General features: G+C 43.6%; 1 protein-coding gene and 1 non-coding gene across 2 annotated transcripts in view; both read right to left on the reverse strand.

Annotated features, from left to right (window-relative positions):
- Positions 1-586: 586 nt before the first annotated feature.
- On the reverse strand, positions 587-658 carry trnaq-cug (transfer RNA glutamine (anticodon CUG)). Its single transcript has one exon. It is a non-coding gene; the product is annotated as a tRNA-Gln (tRNA).
- Positions 659-5,637: 4,979 nt separating this feature from the next.
- Positions 5,638-19,996, reverse strand: part of megf11 (multiple EGF-like-domains 11) — a 56,370-nt gene continuing 42,011 nt past the window's right edge. The window contains exons 10-23 of the mRNA XM_069685994.1: positions 19,814-19,977; positions 19,620-19,722; positions 16,823-16,969; positions 15,343-15,477; positions 11,875-12,003; positions 11,147-11,275; positions 10,393-10,521; positions 10,105-10,233; positions 9,765-10,001; positions 9,475-9,647; positions 9,325-9,388; positions 6,932-6,976; positions 6,059-6,265; positions 5,638-5,831 (exon numbers count right to left, since the gene is read on the reverse strand). Coding sequence (XP_069542095.1) covers positions 5,656-5,831; positions 6,059-6,265; positions 6,932-6,976; positions 9,325-9,388; positions 9,475-9,647; positions 9,765-10,001; positions 10,105-10,233; positions 10,393-10,521; positions 11,147-11,275; positions 11,875-12,003; positions 15,343-15,477; positions 16,823-16,969; positions 19,620-19,722; positions 19,814-19,977 — 1,967 coding nt within the window. The 3' untranslated portion in view covers positions 5,638-5,655. The remainder of the gene's footprint in view (positions 5,832-6,058; positions 6,266-6,931; positions 6,977-9,324; positions 9,389-9,474; positions 9,648-9,764; positions 10,002-10,104; positions 10,234-10,392; positions 10,522-11,146; positions 11,276-11,874; positions 12,004-15,342; positions 15,478-16,822; positions 16,970-19,619; positions 19,723-19,813; positions 19,978-19,996) is intronic.

Consider the following 19,996-nt stretch of genomic DNA (forward strand, 5'->3'; position numbering starts at 1 on the left):
GAGACAGCCTGTTATGAATGATGAGGGATATATGAAAATGATTGAGTGAGATTGAGTCAATATCCCTGCTAACAAATGCAGATAAAATTACTTTAAAATGAAAAAATGTTGAGCCTAAAAAACTCTAAAAGTAAAGTTGGTCATATGGTATGTCAGCTTATAGACTGATCCCATATGGGTCACCATTAAACAAATAAAATTAAAAAAAATCAAGCTGTAACATCCATTAAATGTTAAATGATTAAATGATGTCATTCTCGTATCATCAAACTTCTAAAATGTTTCTTTACTAGTTCAGTCACATGATTCAGAATTTATCTAAATACAATTAAACTTTGCCAGTGTGTGGACTCAGTAGATGTTGGCCTACTTGTTTGGTAGTAAACCTGCATTTGCACTGAAATAAATGAAGCAATCGAAGTTATGTCAGAGGCATTAGTCGATGACAGACAAATGAAAATTGCTGCTTATTATGAAGTTCTTATAAGCGTCTGTAGCAGTCATGTAGAGTGTGATTTCTTCAACGAGAGTGACCTTATCCAAAGCACTGCGTGTGTCAGGTCACTAGTAGTAAATACAAACAGTAAGGTCCCACCGAGATTTGAATTCGGATCGCTGGATTCAGAGTCCAGAGTGCTAACCATTACACCATGGAACCTATTCACTTCACTTAAGTCAACAATACGTCACACTCCAGTTGCAATTTCCATTGCTTTATATCAATCATTTTATCTATTTCAGTCTTAGAAATAGGGAGGTCCCCTAAAGCAAGGAAACCTACCGTAACTCGCCAAAAGTGACATAACTTGAGCCTCTCTCAGACACGCGGTCACCATGTCTGCCCCCTGGTGGTGAATGGGAGTTACAGCGGCGTTCATTGCAACATCTTTTCCCGTTTTCTTCTGCTTCAGCTAATGAAAAAAGATAATTAAAAGTCTGCCGGAATAATTCAGTTTTGAGCAGTGCAGGGTAAGTGAATAATGTGAATGTGAATGTGAAGTGAATGAAATAAGCAGTCTAGTAACACAGATTCCTCCTGAACTCTCTTATCACACTGATTTAAGTAAGTATTTTATCCATGTGATACATGTTCCAGGCGTACTTTGTAAAACAGCTTATTTGTGTAGGGTAATGTGTGTCAATGTACATTTTGATCTGAATTCTGGAGCAGCTGTAGACACAGAGGAGGTGAAAATGATCAGCCTGTCTGGGATGAATACTGATTATGCATTAAGAATGGCTAAGTAAAGATCCAGGCTCTGGTCTGATGGATCCTCACAGTTTCCTGAAGCAGGACGTGACCACAATAAAGAGCTGCAGCTGAGCTCAGCTTACCCACAGCAGAGCAGTCAAATGGTAAACGTTTAAATAAAAGCACTGTTACAGAGCATTGATTGAAGTCTTGATACATTGTGACAGTACCGAGTTAAACACAGGTGCTCAGTCATTTGCCAGGTATTATAAAATTGTTTTATGTTCACTCAATTTTCCCTCACCCCACATAAACCTCCCTCCCCGGCCCGGATGTCAAACCGAATTGGAAGTGACAGGTTATCCAGCAGCAGTGTGGTCAGCATCCAGGTGCAGCCTCGTGAGAATAAATCCAAGGTGCAACTCTGTCAGAGCATTTAGAGGTAGAGCCTTTTCCCGGTGGCAGCTTTGGTGGAAAACAGCTTGGGCTGAAAGATGCCGCTGACAGGCTGAGTGCAGCAGAGAGGATTATGCCTGAGGCCTGCATTATAAGGTGGAAGTCCCCACAGCTCGCCTCAGCATTATTTAACATATTAATAATCAGCAGAGACAGTCATACTTCCAATGAATACGTCGTACGGGTTATTTCTTTCAATGTGTTGCACCTTAGAAATGTGTGCTATTTTTGGTCATGTCGGTCACTGCAATTTGATATCATCTGTTGCTTTAGTAGACATGAATATGTGCAAGTACTAATTTCACTGCAGTCTTACCAAGCTGTTTGGGAATACAAAACATCAAGTTCTGTGCAATGTTTCGTGTGCTTCAATTACAAGTAGAATGAGGTTATTGATCTGTAGTGTGCAGATTCACACTATTCCCTAAGCTAGGTTATGTCAATACAGTGGATGCAGGGTTTGCCGTCTTTGCTTGAGGGGTGTTTCTGCATGCTGTCTTCTTGTTCGTGCTTTAACTTGTATTTTATTCATTATATTCTTCTGTACATGTAACTTATGCATTTCAAAAATAAAGCATATTGAGGTAACTTAATGAAATGTGCTGGGAAAATAATATGTTTTATTTAGTAATAGGTTATGGGTTGAATTAGGTATTTTTCAACTGGGAAGATTTGCAAATTGTGTTGTAGTTTTTACACCAGACAGCTTCCCAGAATCAGTCGTCTTTCATTCAGAAGGTCGGTGGTTCGATCCCCAGCTCCCTTGGGCAAGATACTGAACCCCAAATTGCACCTGGTGGCACAGCCAACGGTGTGTGAATGCCTCCGCCAACAGTGTGTGGAAGGGTGAATGTGACATGTAGTGTACAAGCCCTTTGAGTAGTTGCATGACTAGAAAAGCGCTATATAAATACAGTCCATTGACCATTTGCAACATTTTGTTTTACTAAAATGCAGTTTGTAAATAGTGAATTAAGTGAAAATATGCAACAAACTCTGAGTAAGTGAAGTATATAATTTATCAGACTAAAGTTGGCAGAGGAACAGAAGGAAGGTGTTTTATACCTAAAATGAGAAAGAAAGGGAAACAAACGACTTCTCTCACAGCTGGAGCGGCTGAGATGATTGAGTACAGGTGTGCACAGATGTGTCAGTGAAAATCATACTTTCAGCTGTGGAGGGAATACAAGTTTACAATTACAGTTTAAATGGAAACTAGCATTGAAAGCTATTCCACACTGATTCAGAACGGCTGTCCAGCAAGTGAAGGCTCAAGAAATCCTTCTTCTATTACAATCAGTCAGCCAAAGAAGGAGCAGCAGCTCTCCAGTAGCAGTTATCATACTTGATTTTGAACACAGTGGTTTCAGCCCTTTCAAGTAGGATGTCATGCTTGGAGACATTTGATTTTCACACAGTTTGAACTTGAACTATCTGGCCCATTCTCAAATCGACCTTTAATTTGTCCTGTCTGTTTTGATGCCGTCTGTACCTCTGCCCCCTCTGAGCTGAGGGAAATCACTTGTCTGTGCGTTGAGAGGATATTCAACAAACTGCAAAATAGAAATCTCTCCTAAGTGCTGATCTCTCTGTAATGTGACCCCGTCTTTTCATGCTTCTCTTTTTTTTATTCTAGCTCTCTCTGAAGTACCTGTTTGTATTTAGTCCATTAGCTTCTTGACTTCCTGGCTGCATTTCCTTTCAGCGGGGCATCGCGCAGGTCTGGGCTGTCAGCCGGGCGGCATGTCCATCATCTGTGGAGCTCAGGAAACCTTCATTTAGACTCCAACATTCATAAAAATAGATCCCAGGTTTGAAGATACCGGAGTAACCCTTTAAATGTCTTTATAAGTTATGCAAACAGTCAGAACGAATTACCTACAGATGCAACATCAGCAAGCAAAATTTAACAGTGCAGAAACACAGAACTTTAAGTACACATCATGTGTTCAAATGAATCAGCAAAATTAACTTAATATGCCCCCTATAATATATTCATGTACTATATAATATACAAGCAGCTCATTCATGTTACAGTCAAGTTGGAAATCATTTCAACTACTTTATATATGACTACATAGAAATCTAAACTATGAAGGAATGCATACTATTTTTATTCATCATCTTATAATTCATATTAAAATGTTGTCTCTAATCTAAAGAATAGCTTAGAGCCTGTTGAACATGAGCATTTTCACATCCCTATTCATGAAGATAGAATATGTTTACCAAATTAAGCAGCCATTATTTTGATCCACCACAGACATTTGGTGACTTTGTAATGCAGGCAGAAGCAGGTCGGAGACTGTAAGCAGTGTAACCCAGGAACAGACTTAAGTAACATATCTGTTAAAGAGGACACTGTGCACCGTGTTGTGAAAGGTTTCCCCTCTAACACTCGACATGAGAAGTGACTGAGACGTGTTTCTGATGGCAGAATAGGCTTTTAATTTGAAACTTATTTACCAAAACAACAAGCAGCGTTGATATGACAGCAACTGGGAAAAACCTTACTCAGAGGAAAAACAGTCACATAGAATATGATCCACTGTCACCACACTGGTCAAAGATGGCGTAATGTCCAGCACTAATGAGACGCTGTCTGGGCATCGATTGTCAACATGTTATTGCTTCTACAGAGGGTGAAATGGAATTCACACAGTGAATGAATTAATTTAATTTTATATAGAAATAAGTTAGCCTGATACAAACATAAAATAGATTAGAGTTGGACTTTTTACACAGAGTGACCTTTGTAAATGCTGCACAGGGTATTTGTGGGTCTGGTCAGATGAAACCTTGTTTTTAATTTACAACCTGACAGCGAGAGCGAGAAAGAACATTTGAAATAACTTCAAAAACGGTTCACAGAATGACACTGATCATCTCACAAGAAGATAAAGTGTGTGTTATCTACATCGGTGGGTATCCATTATCTGATCATGCTTATCTTTTTTTTATTCTAGTGTCACATTGATAGAAAATTCACCATCACTCATATAAATAAATAAATAAATAAATTAGCTTCATAAATACCAAACATAAAAGGTCAAAGCAATCCTTTCTTAACACCCAATACTTAAAAAATGTAAACTAAGACATCTGCAAGGAAAAAAAGCTTTCACATAGAAAACAAACACAAGATCTGATCACTTCATCAGTGTGGGGGGAAATCTGAAGACTTATACTGCATGTGAGCGTGAAACACCGGCTTCCTTTACACTGACACTTACAGGAAGCCACACAGGGATCACCTTAGTGCTTACTGTGTGTGATCAGTACTGGATAACAATGAATTAGGACCTTTATGATACTTGAAAATGTGTCCATGCTTCATCAGACTTCACTCTTTTCACATTTAATACTTAGAATATAAAGTTTTCTAATATTTGCGTGAACTGTCTGTCGCTTCAGAGCAGAAGATCATCGCCAGCTGCTGCACACAGCGGCGATTCAAACGCTCTGATGTCTGTTTGTAGTAAAGCCTCACCTGTTGTGAAATAATCGAGGCTGCTATACCGTCCTCCCTGCGGAGAAAATCACTTCTGTTTAGGGGACATTATAAACACTTGGCCGCCCTTGAACAGTAAACCTATATCACGGGCTAAAAATGAGCGTGATGATAGCTCTCTCCCTGTAAATAATCCGTCCAGCCAACCCCTGTACGCCGCCCTCAGCGCTGCTTGGAATCACTGTGTTCCACTTCAGGAGGTCCATAAAGCGGCCGGGCAGCCGTTTGAGCGATCAGTTTTATAAGAAAATAAAATGGGTGAATGGTCGCTGGTGTGTGGGACACTCTTTCCTCCCCCCTCCCTCCATCAGGGCCACAGAAAGGGTGCGAGTAAGGGAGCCAAAGAGCCGAGGCTTTCCCTCCATCTCGACATCTCAGTATCTAAATCGAACACACACGGAGACAGAGGGAGGGCCGTTGCTGAAACGTTGGCTGAACGTCGCCCGGATGCTGGCACGCTGTCAGAGCCAGGCAGGCGGTGGGTGTGTGTGCCCCTCTAGAGGAGGGAGCTGGGGCTCTCTGGGGGTGGCGGCGGTGTGTGTGTGGGGCTGTGACGCATGGGAAGTATGTCGTAGTGACTGGGGATGTGGCTGCTGCGGGGAAGGTCATAGGGGCTCTGGGAGAAGCCGGTGGCCATTCCATTGGGTCCCTGCAGGACGCTCACTGTTGGCTCTGTGAGAGTTGGGGAAGAAGGACGGGGAAAAGTAGGAGAGAGAGGTGAGACACACTGAGGTGGAAAGTAAAAGGAAAAAAGGTGCATGCAACAGCGAGGAAGCTCTCATTTCCTCTTATCATGCTTTCAAAGTCTGCACCGGCTCACACCGGGGGGACATGACCAGAGAGGGCATAAGCTGCAGGACCCCGCAGAGCTCCACACACCCGAACAACAACACACTCACCGACATCATAGACATTCCTGCTCGCGCTGCCCAAGAGGGTGGCGGTGCCTCCAAAGGGCACTTCACGATGGGAGGGGGACTTCATCTCCACGTAGCTGCTTTCCGTGTGCTTGCAGGCCAGCCCTGGAGGGTCTCTAATGGTGGCGTATGGATTCTCACTGTTCAGGGAGCAGGAGCTGTTGCTGCACATGGTTCCTTTGATGTAGTCTGCAGAAGCCACGAGACAAGGACGCAGCTAGAATGATTACACTGTAACTGACTATCTTAGATTTAAACAGACATCAGAGTGTGGCCAGGTGAATTGTAAGGAAATTGGTTGCGATTCTGAGGAAGTTGTACTTCTTTCGTCTTCGACAGGTGACTAATGGAGGTATATAGTAATCTGAGTACAAAGGGGAGAGAGTGGAAGGCTCATCTCATCCATAACAGTCTCATCAGTCTGATAAGAGGGCTCATTAGAGACCGCAGCAGAGCTCCTTCAGACCACTCTTCGCACCCCTGGGTCCCTCACATTCACCAGCGACTGCACAGTGTGCGAGACAAAATGACGTATCGGGCACCAAGCCACAGAGAGCAATTACCGTTTGGAACAAAAACCTCAGCCCACCATGATCTCGTCCAAAGTGTGGAGAGTTTTCACATAAATCATGGAGAATATAAGGAGACGGGATTTTTAGGTCACTGAAATAGCACTCTCCCAGGGGAAGAGAAACCAAGAGGGGGAATTGATACATGGGTTGTTGAGCATAAAAGGATTTTGTAATATCGATGCTGGTGAAGCTGAGAACACACACACACACACACACACACACACACACACACACACACACACACACACAGTAGCACTGTTTAATTACACCATTAATTATTTACCTTTACTGGAGCCTCTCTGTGTCTGTGTCTCCCCCTGTTGAACATCTGCAACACATGTCAAATCATCAAAGTCAAACATCTCACATGAATCCTCCGCAAGTGAAAGGAAATATCTCATTAAAGAACAACGATGAGAGTATTTCTGAAGAAGAATATGTGGAATGTAAAAGTGAGGAGCTACTGTACGTTTCACCCTGAGGCCTCTAAGCTCAAATCATCAGCATCATAGTCAGAGTGGTAGATTTGCCAGACAACAGCACATGATGAAGAGAAGACAAGGGGTTTAAAGTCGCCATCAATCTCTGACAAAAGTGAATAAAGATGGACGCCCAAGACTCTTTTTGGAGAGGTCTGTTAGATTGATCGTCGTGTACTGAGATTATATTTTTATGCCTTTATTGAGAGAGAGAGAGAGGACAGTGGATAGTGGTTGAAACAAGAGAGAGTGGGGAGGACACGCGGCAAAAGGCAGAGGGTGGGAGTCGAATCCAGGCCGCCACATTGAGGACAGTGACCTCTGTATACAGGACATGAGATGTAACAGCTGAGCTAATCCAGCGCCCCTGATCTTTGTGTTTTAATTAGGGATGCATATTATCGGCACATTATCGGTATTGTCAGATAATGGATTGAAATTGACATATCGGCATCGACAGATATGTAATTTGTCAGCTGACATTAACTCTCTTCTCTTCAAGCGTGAAGAAGGGTGCAAGATGTCTGCGGTATGGCAGTTTTTCAAAGAAACGGACAGCAATGTTGATATGTAAAATTTGCCCTAGTTGTGGCTCTTGTCAGGATTGTCTCAGGGAGAGCTTCATCCAAGCCTGTCTAAGTGGTATGAATGTTACAGTTTTATTTGAAAGAAAATGTTACATACAAATAAATCTGGCATTTTGTACATAACCTAAGTTTAAGCACTTTTCTTATATTGCTCAGTGAATGTGAACATTTTAAAAAGCACTGTGTTATTTCTGCATCTGCCAGTGGGCCACCGCAATAAGAGTAGGCATGATATCAATTCCACCACAGGGGAGACTTGATGTTTGATGCAATTAGGTGGAAAAAAAACTTGGAGAATAACAGTATATTGGATATTGGCAAAATGTGCAGATATGTTTATCCGACTTTAAGTCAGGCATGACAGAGTGAATCATACATGTTTATATTTTTTGCTCACTTGACGAGCACTTATGAGCCTGTTATAAATGCACTGCAGAGTTTGCAGACTAGCAATACAGTATTAAACAGTCTCATTCAGTTTGCACAATATACTATGAAGTAAATATCCCTTATTAAGCAAGTAAAAACACAATATGAACATTGAGTTTATAACACACTAAAATGTAGTAATAAGCAGATATGGACATTTTAAAGCTCCTGTGAGGAACTTTCAGTTTGTGTTGATTTAGGCGCCCCCTGTAGACGGAGCCTCTTATCTCTTTGCTGATTTTGTCCTGTACGTGCTTAAGTGGTGGTGTTTAACAAAAGTCTCACCCTGCTTTCATGAACAGTCATATGATTCACTCACTTTAAATTTTTGCCCTGAAAAATGTAAACAAGGGCAGCGTGCAGTTAATCGTTTCGTCTGACACCTACTCCCCTGCCAGCGGCTTCAGGCATTAAAAATAACTATATAGAAATAATCAATCTTGTCGCTTTTGTAGCTCATATAGAGACATCAAAATTTATTTCAGTCTGTTTCATAACCAGCAGAAAACTCCTCACAGCAGCTTCAAGTGGTGATTTATAGACAGCAGAAGCCCTAAATTCTCCTTTAAAGACATATTTTGCATTACACAATTTATGTCTAACTATTCATTCATTCATTATTGAGTGCCGAAAGGAGGAGTTATAGTTGTGGACAAATGCAAGAAACTTTAACATCTGCTTAAAACTCTATTAAAATGTGTTATAAATTGATGTAAAATTTCAAATAAATCATGTATTAAATGTTTTGTACTGCTTATAAATTCTAAAAGACGTGTATTTGAACCAAATATTTAAGCTGTTATTAAGTATTTTTCTGTCAGGCTTCATTTCCTATACTTCACAGCCTGAGCGTGGAGAGTATCCGACCTAATGTTAGCCATCATATAGTAATGTGCCACACGGGGAAGTGAAAGAGGACTAATGAGCCCACAGTGACCTCTCTCACCTCTGCACGGCTGCTTCCTCTGTCCCAGCCGCATATCTGATCACCATCAGAGCAAAGGTTATGTTTAACAAGAAACCTCGGGTTCATCTTCATTCACGGCGGGGAGCCTTGTGTCAGGGATCATGCCTATATGAGGTTTGACCTGCCGACACATGCTTCCCTGCCCTTGAACCTATAATACTGCAGTACAAATAAAAAGGGTGTATGTGTTGTGGCGAGAGAGAGGAATACTGACCTATATCATTGAGGTTGCAGTAGGCTCTCCACTCTGAGCCGTTTCTGTTTTTCAGGGTGCTCGACTGTGAAAGGAAGAGCACAGTTTGTTGTTGCTCTCAGACTGTTGATTGTGTCTGTATCTAAAAACACACTTGGAGAGCGGCCGTACCTTGAGGGTCAGAGTGCCGTCCAGGTTGCTGGAGATGGTCGAGACCACGTTACACTGGGCCACAGTGTGGTAGCTCGGGTTGGAGAAGCACTGACCGCTGCTGCTGCCGCTGCCGCCCGCGCTCTGATTGACCTCCGCAGCACTCGTCCTCATGGCGACAGTGCTGCCACACTCTGAGGGTTCAAACAACAAGTTTAAATAAGCTCCTAAGTTTGTTAATATTTTGGTCTACTTGATTCAAAGTACCAATAGGCGAGCACATATTTTGAATAGTCTTTTATATATCTCACCAGACAGGGAATAGTCGGTGTTGGTGATGTGCATGGCCTGTGTGTAGGACACACTGGGCTGGATCTCGTGGCCTTTGTCCCTCTGCCTCTGCCGGTACCACACAAACAGACTCAGCATGGCCATGATGATGAGGAGCAGAAAGATGATGCCCATGACGGCTCCCGCGGACTGTCGCTCTGAGCCTCGCGCCGGGCTAATCTTTGTGTACGGGTTCAGCTCCTCCATCATCAAAGCTGCTACAGGGAAAAGACCGAACATGGGCTGTGTTAACACTGTGCATACATCTGCGTCGGAGTGATGATACAGAGGAGAGCTTCGATCATCCCGATCACCTCTCACCTTGATCACAGCGGATGCCTTTGTACCCGGGGCTGCAGTAGCATGTTCCCGTCACATAGTCACAGGTAGCATTGTTCAGGCACTCACACAGCTGTTGGCATCCATATCCAAATGTACCCGCAGGACACTCTGCATGGGAGAGAGCTGCATTACTACATCCATCAAAATTAAAGCACTTAGAGAGTGGGAGCCAAAGTGTTTATAGAACACACACACACACACGTTTATACACACACTCATCCACAGGATCATTTTGCTCAGAGCTAAAATGTGCTGTTCCTACTCAACTCTGCTCGCAGCTCGTCCCAATGAAGCCCGTTCGACAGGCACACTGGCCGTTGATGTGGTCACAGTCTGCACCGTTTTGGCAGCGGCAGACTTCAGAGCAGTCCCTGCCGTAGAACCCTGAAGGACAGCCTGGGACAGAGATGTATAAAATGTAAGGAGGTGGGGGGAAGACAGAGAGGGGGAGGTGGGCAACATAAAGAGTCAAGGTTATATTGCAGGGGAACAGGAAAATCAATACCATTCAATGTCTCTGCAGCATACTCAATAAGGGACAATGTGAGTGGATGGAAATGAAACATTTCCTGCTTCAGCAGAAAATCTGGTTATGGTGATAAAAACACATAGAGGTGGAAATACTGAAGAGTGCACAGGACAAAGTTAGAATCTATGTGAGAAAAAGGGGCAAAGCTGCTAAAACAAATGCTATTTTCATGCAAAAGAGCACGACACACAAAAAGGACTGAATAAACCCCTCGGGGTGATGGATAATGGAATTCAAATTGGTGGACTGATGTTGATGAACTGCACTATCCCTGCGTGAATGACTGGAATGTATAATAAGCAAATTAATGAAGTGACCATTAGTGTTATTTGGATTTTGCTCTGTACAAAAAAAAAACCGTGAATGAAAATCTAATATCATCCAGTTGTTTTAAAAAAAATAAAAAGTCTTTGTTCCTATCATGTGCTGCAGTTCTGCTGGTCTGCCAGTAGAGGTCACTGTGTGTCTACTAACTGGACGGGAGACACTCACGCTGCGTGCAGTAGAGTCCAGTCCAGCCGGGGCTGCACCTGCACTCCCCATCGTAGGCACTGCACTGGGCTCCGTTGTGACAGTTACACGAGTTGAGACAATCAGGGCCCCAGTGCCCAGAGGGACAGGCTGCAGACGCCAGAGACACAGTCAAGCTCATCGTCACACACACATAATGTATGTTAGGCATGCATACATGCAGCACAAAACACACATGATGGAGGAATAATATCCCCCAGTCATAGACAGATCCCACGGTAACTAAACGCAGAGTCTTGCAGAAAATCCAGAGTGATCAAGCTGCAAAGGCTATAATTAGGAATATGATGATCAGAGAGATGTGTCAGGCTGAATAACCAAAGTAAAGCTCTGCTAATGTAACATCCATCTAATCATAAGTTATTTTACTTCAGGTAGTTAATGCAATAAAAACTACCACACATCAATTTCCCGTAGCAGGACGTCTCAAAGCTCTACTAATGATCTTAGGCCTACAGAGCTCTAACTCAAAGAGCATAATGTATTACAACAATCATTTTAGCAAGCTATCTGCTTTACATACGCTGAGGGTGAGGGTGAGGATTGGAATGTGTAGGGCCGTGAAAATGATGAATGTGTATGAAGGTAAACATTAGGGAGAAATCAGGAGTGGAGACAGTCAATGAGAGGGGGGAAATGTGAGAGAATAAGGACATTAAAGACACAGCGAAGGAGAGGAGAGGCCGTACCATGAGAGCAATCCTCTCCGATCCAGCCGGGGAAGCACTGGCAGGAGCCGTCGATGGGGTTGCAGGTGCCGTTGTTGGTGCAGAGGCAGATCTCAGCGCAGGCCCTCCCAAACCTGCCGCTTGAACAGACTGCAAAAAACCCCCCAAAAAACACAAACCATAATTGTACAAAACAACCCTGATCTGCATATTATCACTCACACGCAAAGACGAGTAAAATCCATTAACATTATGACACCAAACTTAGTGTGAGTGCGTTCATACAAACAAACTCATTCCGTGAGAGGTTGTGTAAACACGTTCCTCTAATGGATGATATTGTTCTATTTGAGTGGACATGAAGTGATCTGTTTAAACAAAAGGAGGAGTCAATCACTGCCTCCAGTGGCACAACTGCCCCATTTCCACTCACAAGAGTGGAATGAGTGATGTGCCACAGAATTAAAATAGACCATGTACACAGACCACTGTATACATTTTTTATGAAATTAATATTTAAATGCTCTCTGGCACTCGTCAATAAAAGATGTCATTTCCAATGAAACCTCCATTGTGTTTTCTTGTTGGGCTGCGAGACAAATTGAACCAAGGTGTTTCTAAGCGTCAGGATCAGGGAGCGGCAGCAGCAGCAGCAGATACATCAAAGGTCTCAGATAAAGAGAATAGCCCGGCGTCAGAAATATCAGATAAGGCAGCTGGCTGTGAGAGAGATGGGTCTGACTCATTTTCATGTGGGGTGATTTTAATGATTACATTTCAACTGGCTTTCCCCTCTTCTTGAGAGCTCTTTCAAGCTCCTTGAAGCAGGTTGTCATTAGGCCACGAGGTTGGCTCCCCCATACTGCCGCTTCAGGGGATTCAAGCCTCAGCACACCGGGAGAGCTTCATTAAGCCGGGACTTTGTGTGCTGGACGGAGGACAAGTGAGGACGCCAACGGGGCTCAACAAGAGGAGAATGTTCATGTTGTTGGCCACCTTCGTCCCTCGCGGCCTAACGCCTGCTCACCAGTAATTATAGTCTGACAAATTAGGACTGGCTCTCCTTTTCTTCCTTTTTCCTCTTCCTTCAGCGAAACCTATTAAACTTTTATTTTGTAAGACATTGCTCAAAGGCATGAAAGAGAATTCAAAAACTCCCCACTGTGATTCTGTAATTTATTAAAATAAAGGTAAATTATTAGAAGTAAAATCTACAGCTCAGTCGTACGTCTTCCTCAACAGCGATGGAGCTACTGCAACCACCGACACGCGCAGCATGGTCACACAACACTCAAACATGAGTCAATATTGGAACAGTTTACTTTACTGTTAAAAAGCTGAGTGTGAGGGGACAAAAAAGTAACATGATAATTAGACTTTTAGCTCGTTGACCCAAATGTTTTACACGCAGTCTCTTTAAAAGTTTCTTTTTGAATGTTCATGGCTTTAACGCACCTGACATACAACAAGACTACACGCTGCGGCATAATAACACGCTTATATTTTAATCTAAACATTTTCAGTGAAGCACTTAAACTGTCAAAGCAGGATGTGATAATCAATCAATCAACCTTTATTTATACTCGAGATATCATTAAGGGACAACCCTCTTTTACAATGATATCGAGTCCTTTACTTTTTTTTAATTTAACCTTTATTTAACCAGGAAGTCCCTTGAGATAAAATCTCTTCTCCGAGGGAGACCTGGCCAAGACAGCATACGAGTTACAGATCCAATAAAGATAAAACAATAACAAACAAGAAATACGATCATCAAATACACAAGGAAAGGATTAAGACCGGCTCAAATGAATGGGCTTTTAACATGCGTTTAACATGGCTTTACAGAAGCAATTAAAAGACAGACAACAAAGCGTTAAAAGAATAAGATGAGAGATGGCTAAAAGGTTGTTTAAATCACTGAAAGGGGGACTTTAACAAAAAGATAAGACAATTAAAAGACAACAGGTGTGTAAGAAAACACTAAAATTTACTAAAATAATTAAAGCTCCTGTGAGGAACTTTCAGTTTGTGTGCGTTTGGCGCCCCCTGTGGACAAAGCCGTACCTCTGATCTCTTTACTGATTTTCTCCTGTACGTGCTTAAGTGGTGGTTTTTAACAACAAATCTCATCCTGCTTTCTTTAACAGTCACATGTGTCACTCACTTTAAATGTTTGCCCTGGAAAATGTAAACAAAGGCAGCGTGCAGTTAATTGCTTCTTCTGACACCTACCCCCCCCCCAGGTATTAAAAATAACAATATAGAAATAATCAATCTTGTCGCTGATGGTCTGGTTTGCTTTTGTAGCTCATATAGAGACATCAGAATTAATTTCAGTCAGTTTCATAACCAGCAAAAAACTCCTCACAGGAGCTTTAAGTTGATAATTAAAATTTAAAATACACTTTGGGAGGTTTAAAATCAGATTTCTAAAATGTCCAAAAGGTAAAAATGTGCTAAGTTCAAGGAGATGTTGGAGATTGTTCCAGGAGTCAGGCACACTGTAACTAAAAGCACTCTCCAAGTTCTGTCCTAACTCGAGGAACATGAAGCAGTAACCGGTTAGAAGAGCGTGTCTGATAAAGCCCAACCGAGAGGTGAAGGGCTTCTGTGAGCTAACATGCTAATTGTCCAATAACGGCTTTATAGACCAAAAGGTGGAAATTAAAGTCTCTCCTGGAGAGGAGACCATCCAACCTTGTCATACAAGACACAATGATGTGTATCATAGGCATCGCCGGTAATAAATCTCAACACATAATAAATATTTAAGAGCTAAACTGTCAACATGTGAAGGTTGTCTACAGCCTGAAATCTCGGCCTGATATGTACGCATGCTGCAAACTTTTTCCTGTTCTTCCTACGTGCTTCAAAAAACATCTTTGAGGCAATAAACAAAGAAAAGGTTATCTTGGTTGCCTGCAAATTAAACCTAACAAGAAGAACAGGCGAGAAGATGTGTTGCTTCTTTCACATGCAGCTTCTCTTTTAGGAAGAGGAACACCAACATTTACATGACATATTCTTTGTCTTAAAAAAGTGCGCCTCAGCAATATTCAGGATCCTGTTGAAGGTTGATTTTTTTTTTTTCTGTGTGGTCTGGAGTGCACTGATAATAGCTATTATTCAGAGTTTGAGGGCTAAGATGCCTGTGGGAGAGGCAGCAGGTCATCCGTTGATCCTATTAGAGCCACTAAGCACAGCGAGGTGAAACCGTACAGGTGTCCTCTCAAAATGCTGCGACAGGAGTTTATTGCAATACAAATTTACCCTCAAGTATTTAGATATATTTTTTTAGTAATCAGTGTTTTTTTCCTCACCATTTAAAAGCATATTTTCTCCGACCTGTCAAGACAAATGCCAGGACATATTCCCATATAAACTGTATTTATTTTCTGGTTGTATCGACTAAAACTTCACAGTGAATTAATCTTATAGTAACTGAAACGGTGGGAAAAGGTCAAAAAGAGTCCGAGGGCTACTTGCCTTGGTTGCACAGAGAGCCAGAGAAGCCGGACAGGCACTCACAGTGGCCCGTGACATGATGGCACGGCCCGGTGCTGTGCACACACTGCGGGCACGACTGGCTGCAGCGGTGCCCGTAGAACCCCGGAGAGCAGACTGCAGAGCATGGCGGGAGAGGAGAGGGAATCAGTCGACAATGTTAGATGGAACAAGAGGCGTATATAATAATGAAACCGAGCATGACGAGAGTGATCAAGGGAGTACAGTAAAATCAAGGCTGGAAGAATTAAAACAGAAGACGCGGAGAGACAGCAGAGGGAGGGAGAAAGCAGGGAAGTCGGCCTTTATTGTAATCACTCCCATTTCATCTGCTGCCAGAGACTGAATAGTAAAATAGTTGGAGAATCGTGAAAGTCTGTTTTATGTAGAGGCTCGAGAGCTGCTTGATGATCTATAAATGTCAGGAAACGCACAACCGAGTGTTAATAATGCGGATTTTATTGAAAGAATGGGAACCGTAAAGAGATACTCAAGGTGGTAGAAAGGTAATTAGAATAATATTTTAAACAAAGAGCACTAACTGTGCAAGCCTGATAGGAGATTCCAACTTATATTAAAAAACATTACATACTTCAGAACATGGAGAGTCTTAAAAACATTATGTTCCCATTTTCACAGCCGGCGATTTTAGAAGTCTCCTTCTCTTATATCACAGCCCTCAGGCGGCAATCAGGTATTTACAGAACAAGAAGCCTTTCAGGGACGGACACAAGCAGCCTGGTTAATGTCTGACAACCATGCAATGTTAAGACTAGACTAGACTAGAAGGTATAAAGCAGCAGGTGTGATACACCTTTATCAGCCTCTGGAGACGCATGTAATCCTCCAATTAAATTTTCTGCAGGTAAAAAGCAAAACTGCAGTTATGAGGGTTTTTTGTCTGTGTAAACATCAGGATGAGTAATGACTTCCCCTCTCTAACGCACACACGCTCACACCGCTTGTTTAAGTCTCTCAACTCACTCGCTCAAATTGATGTTTACACGTTTGTGACTTTAAGTTTCACTCCCAATCAGTAGGCTCATCACTCGAGAGCGGCCGCAGACAGACCCCATTCAGAAAGCAGAGCTCGCACTCCCAGCGAGCTCACCCTCTGATGAGCCTCGGCCGAGGACTGCGAGTCTCCCACTGCGAGTTGGTTGTCGAGGACGGGCAAGAGGGGGCGAGGAGCGAGTGTGTGTTTGTCTGAGGGGGCCGCTGTCGGGGTAAAGACACTGTGATTAAGTGATAGCTGTGATGAAGGGTTCACACTCGAGGAGTTTTGACCGACAACTGAGTGCTTCCCCCTCAGCCGGAAAAAACCCTTCAACAAATCTCCAAAGATCAAAGCAAGGTCAGCGCTGTGATGGAGTTCCTGCACAGCTCTCTGTGTCATGCTTTTATTTCGTAAGGGTTTGAACAAAGAGAGGTTGCAGGGAGAAAGATAAGGAAGGAGGCTCACTTCTTTTGCAGGAGGTCCCTCTGTATCCAGGTGCACACACACACGTGCCGTCCTCTGGAGAGCAGGAGCCTCCGTTCTGACAGGAGCAGCTGACCGAACAGTTTGGTCCCCAGAAGCCTTGCGGGCACACGTTATCACAGTGGATTCCTGCAGACACATCACAATGACCAACAATCAGAGAATGCACACTAAGAAGGCAAAGACCGGTATGTGGAAATTTTCTAAATAGGCTGCCATCTTTAAAATTACATCATCAGAGGACGGCGAACACAATGCCTGATGACAGTGGATCAGTGGAGGGTTATTCACCCAGCGTGGATGCGCAATTGATTTGAGTCCTAAATGAAGAAGCTGCAGTTTGGAGCGTTTTTTTTTTAGTTCGGCTCATCCTTTCAGAGTCTATTTCTCCTTTCAGAATGTATTTTATTTTTGATCAGACCGAGGCTCCCTGCCAGTGCTCTGTGTTGATTAACAGGGTTGAGTCTCCAGACAGGCCCAGCTTGTCTCCCATTCTCTTTCAGCACAGTTTGGGTAGCCGAAAAAGGAAGTACTGAGGCTACAAGAGCTCAGTGTGGAAGTGTCTGTGTCTTTGGTGCAGCTCTGCATTAACTAAGTCAAACGCAGCATCCATACAGGGCCCTCACTGTGCACATGAACGCTTTAGCACATCCGTGACAGCGTCATGTAAACTCTAAGCCATGCTAAGGGACAAAATCACATGTACTGTACATACACACCCGTTAGAGTCACACACAAACTCGGTAACCTCTCGAGCACAAGCCCTTAGTTTGAAGCCTCATTTTAAATTTCCTTTGAGTGAGAATATCTAAGAATGGTGCGGCCATTAAAGCAGCACAAGAGCAGTACCTTTGAATTAAACCTGGACTAAACTCTGGGGACTAATGTTATACAGTAATCAGGGCGCCTTAGGACTGGAACGGAGGTGCAAAGGAGAGGAAATGTTGGTGCTGATGAGGAGGGGGCACAGAGGCAGTGATTTAGTCAGAAGCCAAGCCATGAACTTCAAAAGGAGGGCAAGGCTTGTGCGAGTGTGTTTGAGGTTCTGCTAGGCCAGGAAGAAAAAACACTGCGACTGCCTTTACTGTCAGAAAATGAATGCGGACAGAGAATCACATTTTTCAGTCTAATGGTGACAAACAGAGGGGCTTTGGCTGCCTAGTGAGCGAGGAGAAGAAGAAAGAGTGAGAGAAGCCCGAGCTGAAGTGTCTTCAAAGGAAGCTTTTCGCCGAGAAGTGCCAGAGGTCTCACTATCCAATTTGTACAGAGCGAGCCGAGAAAAGCAAACCTCTCCCTGTCAGTGCATGTAAACACACACTCGCATTACCTGCTCTATGACACGGAGCCTCTTCAGAAATAAAAGGTGAAGCCTTCTTTAACAGGGACCAGCATCAAGTGTCTGGTCACAGCTTTACATCTTTGTGGGCTGATGTCAGGCTTACGACAGTTAAGCAACAACGGCGCGGGTCAAAGACGACGTAGCAGTGCACACACTTCGAGAGTCAGGCTTCTTGACAGTTTGAGTAAAACCCGAAGCAAGTTGACAGCAAGGTAGGACGGCGTATAAACTCTGGAGCTAGCGCGCTCGGTGATGTGACAATGTTTACGGCAAAAAATAGCTCCAGTGTTTCTGTAAATAGACATTTTATTCCATCCTTGACTTTGTCCTGTGATAAACCCACATCTTCATCTCTCTGGGTGCTCCTTCCTTCAGAGAGCCAATTGATAAGCCTCCACGAGTCGAGGATGTGTGCGCGTGTGTGTGTTTGTCTGGCCCACTGGGCTGCACGTTGCCCCCAGCCCTGCACCCCTGTGACTCAATTACGGCTGACAGATGGTCCCGACCTGTGCAGGATTCAGAGCATGAGAGGCCCGTTTTGCCGCCTCCGTTCTTGCAGATAATAAAACCCACATTGTTTCCCAGAATAAATGCCCTAAGCTCAGGAGGCTGAATGGAGTGGGCTGCTGAGAGCCCACAGGCTTGACCTTTCCTGCTGAAATCTGTTCCCTCCCTGACTGCACCTCTCCACCCAGGCTCAGAGTCCAGGTCCTCCGCCTAGCCCCCTTTATTTGACATTCAGATGCCACGCTTCATTTTTCGAGCATAATGATCCCCACCCTCGCTGTGACATTCACACTTTCCTACCTCCTTGTCTTTTCCCTGTAAGCAAATATTTGAAATGACAAGAAACACAAAAAGCAAACATATGTTCAAGTTAAACTAAGAATGTGAGTCTGGAGGGGATCGGAGTTGAAACGGAGAGCCTATACGACTACGACTGAATCCCCGGTGAATAAATACAGCAGTTAGTTCAGTCAGATTTCACAACAACCTGGAAGTTAAAATAATCACCCGAGCCAGAATAAAAACATCATAGGCGGTGTTTAGGACTCCTGAGAGCGTCCTGGCCTGATGATTTGATTCTGTCTCCAAATATTTATCTTGCGAGTCACTTGCGGATGCTGTGTATAACCCATAATGGATGCAATATAAGCATGATTGCATACCAGCTTCCAGTTTGTTAGCCAGAGAATTCATTTACACACATTTCACATTCACACACCCCGCCGGCTCAGAAGCAAAACAAATTGAACATTTAATTAACAAAAACACTGCTTAGACATTCTGTAAACATACTGTAAAACACAAACCACAATTGCCCGAAAGCATTTTTTCCTGTTTGGTAAATAAGAATGTCTGACTCGCATTTGATGTCTTTGATTTTTCAGCTGAGCAGCTACAGTTTAGACCTCAGCTCTAAGTAGCGTCAATACTGACCTGTCCAGCCGGGGTAGCAGCGGCAGTAGCCACTCACCGGATCGCAGCCATCAGCGTGGCTGCAGTCACACCGCTCACGGCACTCCAACCCATAGGTGCCGTCCTGACGACGATAAAAACTCACTGTTATCCCCTTAAAACTCTACACCGGGCACCACAAAATGAGTAGCGCTGCAAAAAGGTTCAAGACTTACGGGGCAGGACTCGCCGCAGTGCTCTCCCCTCCACCCGGGAGAGCATGTGCAGGTGCCGTCTACGGGGTCGCACGCGGCACCGTTGGCACATAAGCACGTCCGATTACAGCCCAGGCCCCAGGTGCCGCTGGAGCAGAGGATGGAGCAGTCCACACCCTGCCAGCCTGGGGTCAGAGAGAGCAG

Source organism: Semicossyphus pulcher, unplaced genomic scaffold (genome assembly GCF_022749685.1).
Source record: "Semicossyphus pulcher isolate SPU_LCO1_2020_fin unplaced genomic scaffold, fSemPul1.0.p SCAF_8, whole genome shotgun sequence".
In the NCBI taxonomy this organism is placed as follows: domain Eukaryota; kingdom Metazoa; phylum Chordata; class Actinopteri; order Labriformes; family Labridae; genus Semicossyphus; species Semicossyphus pulcher.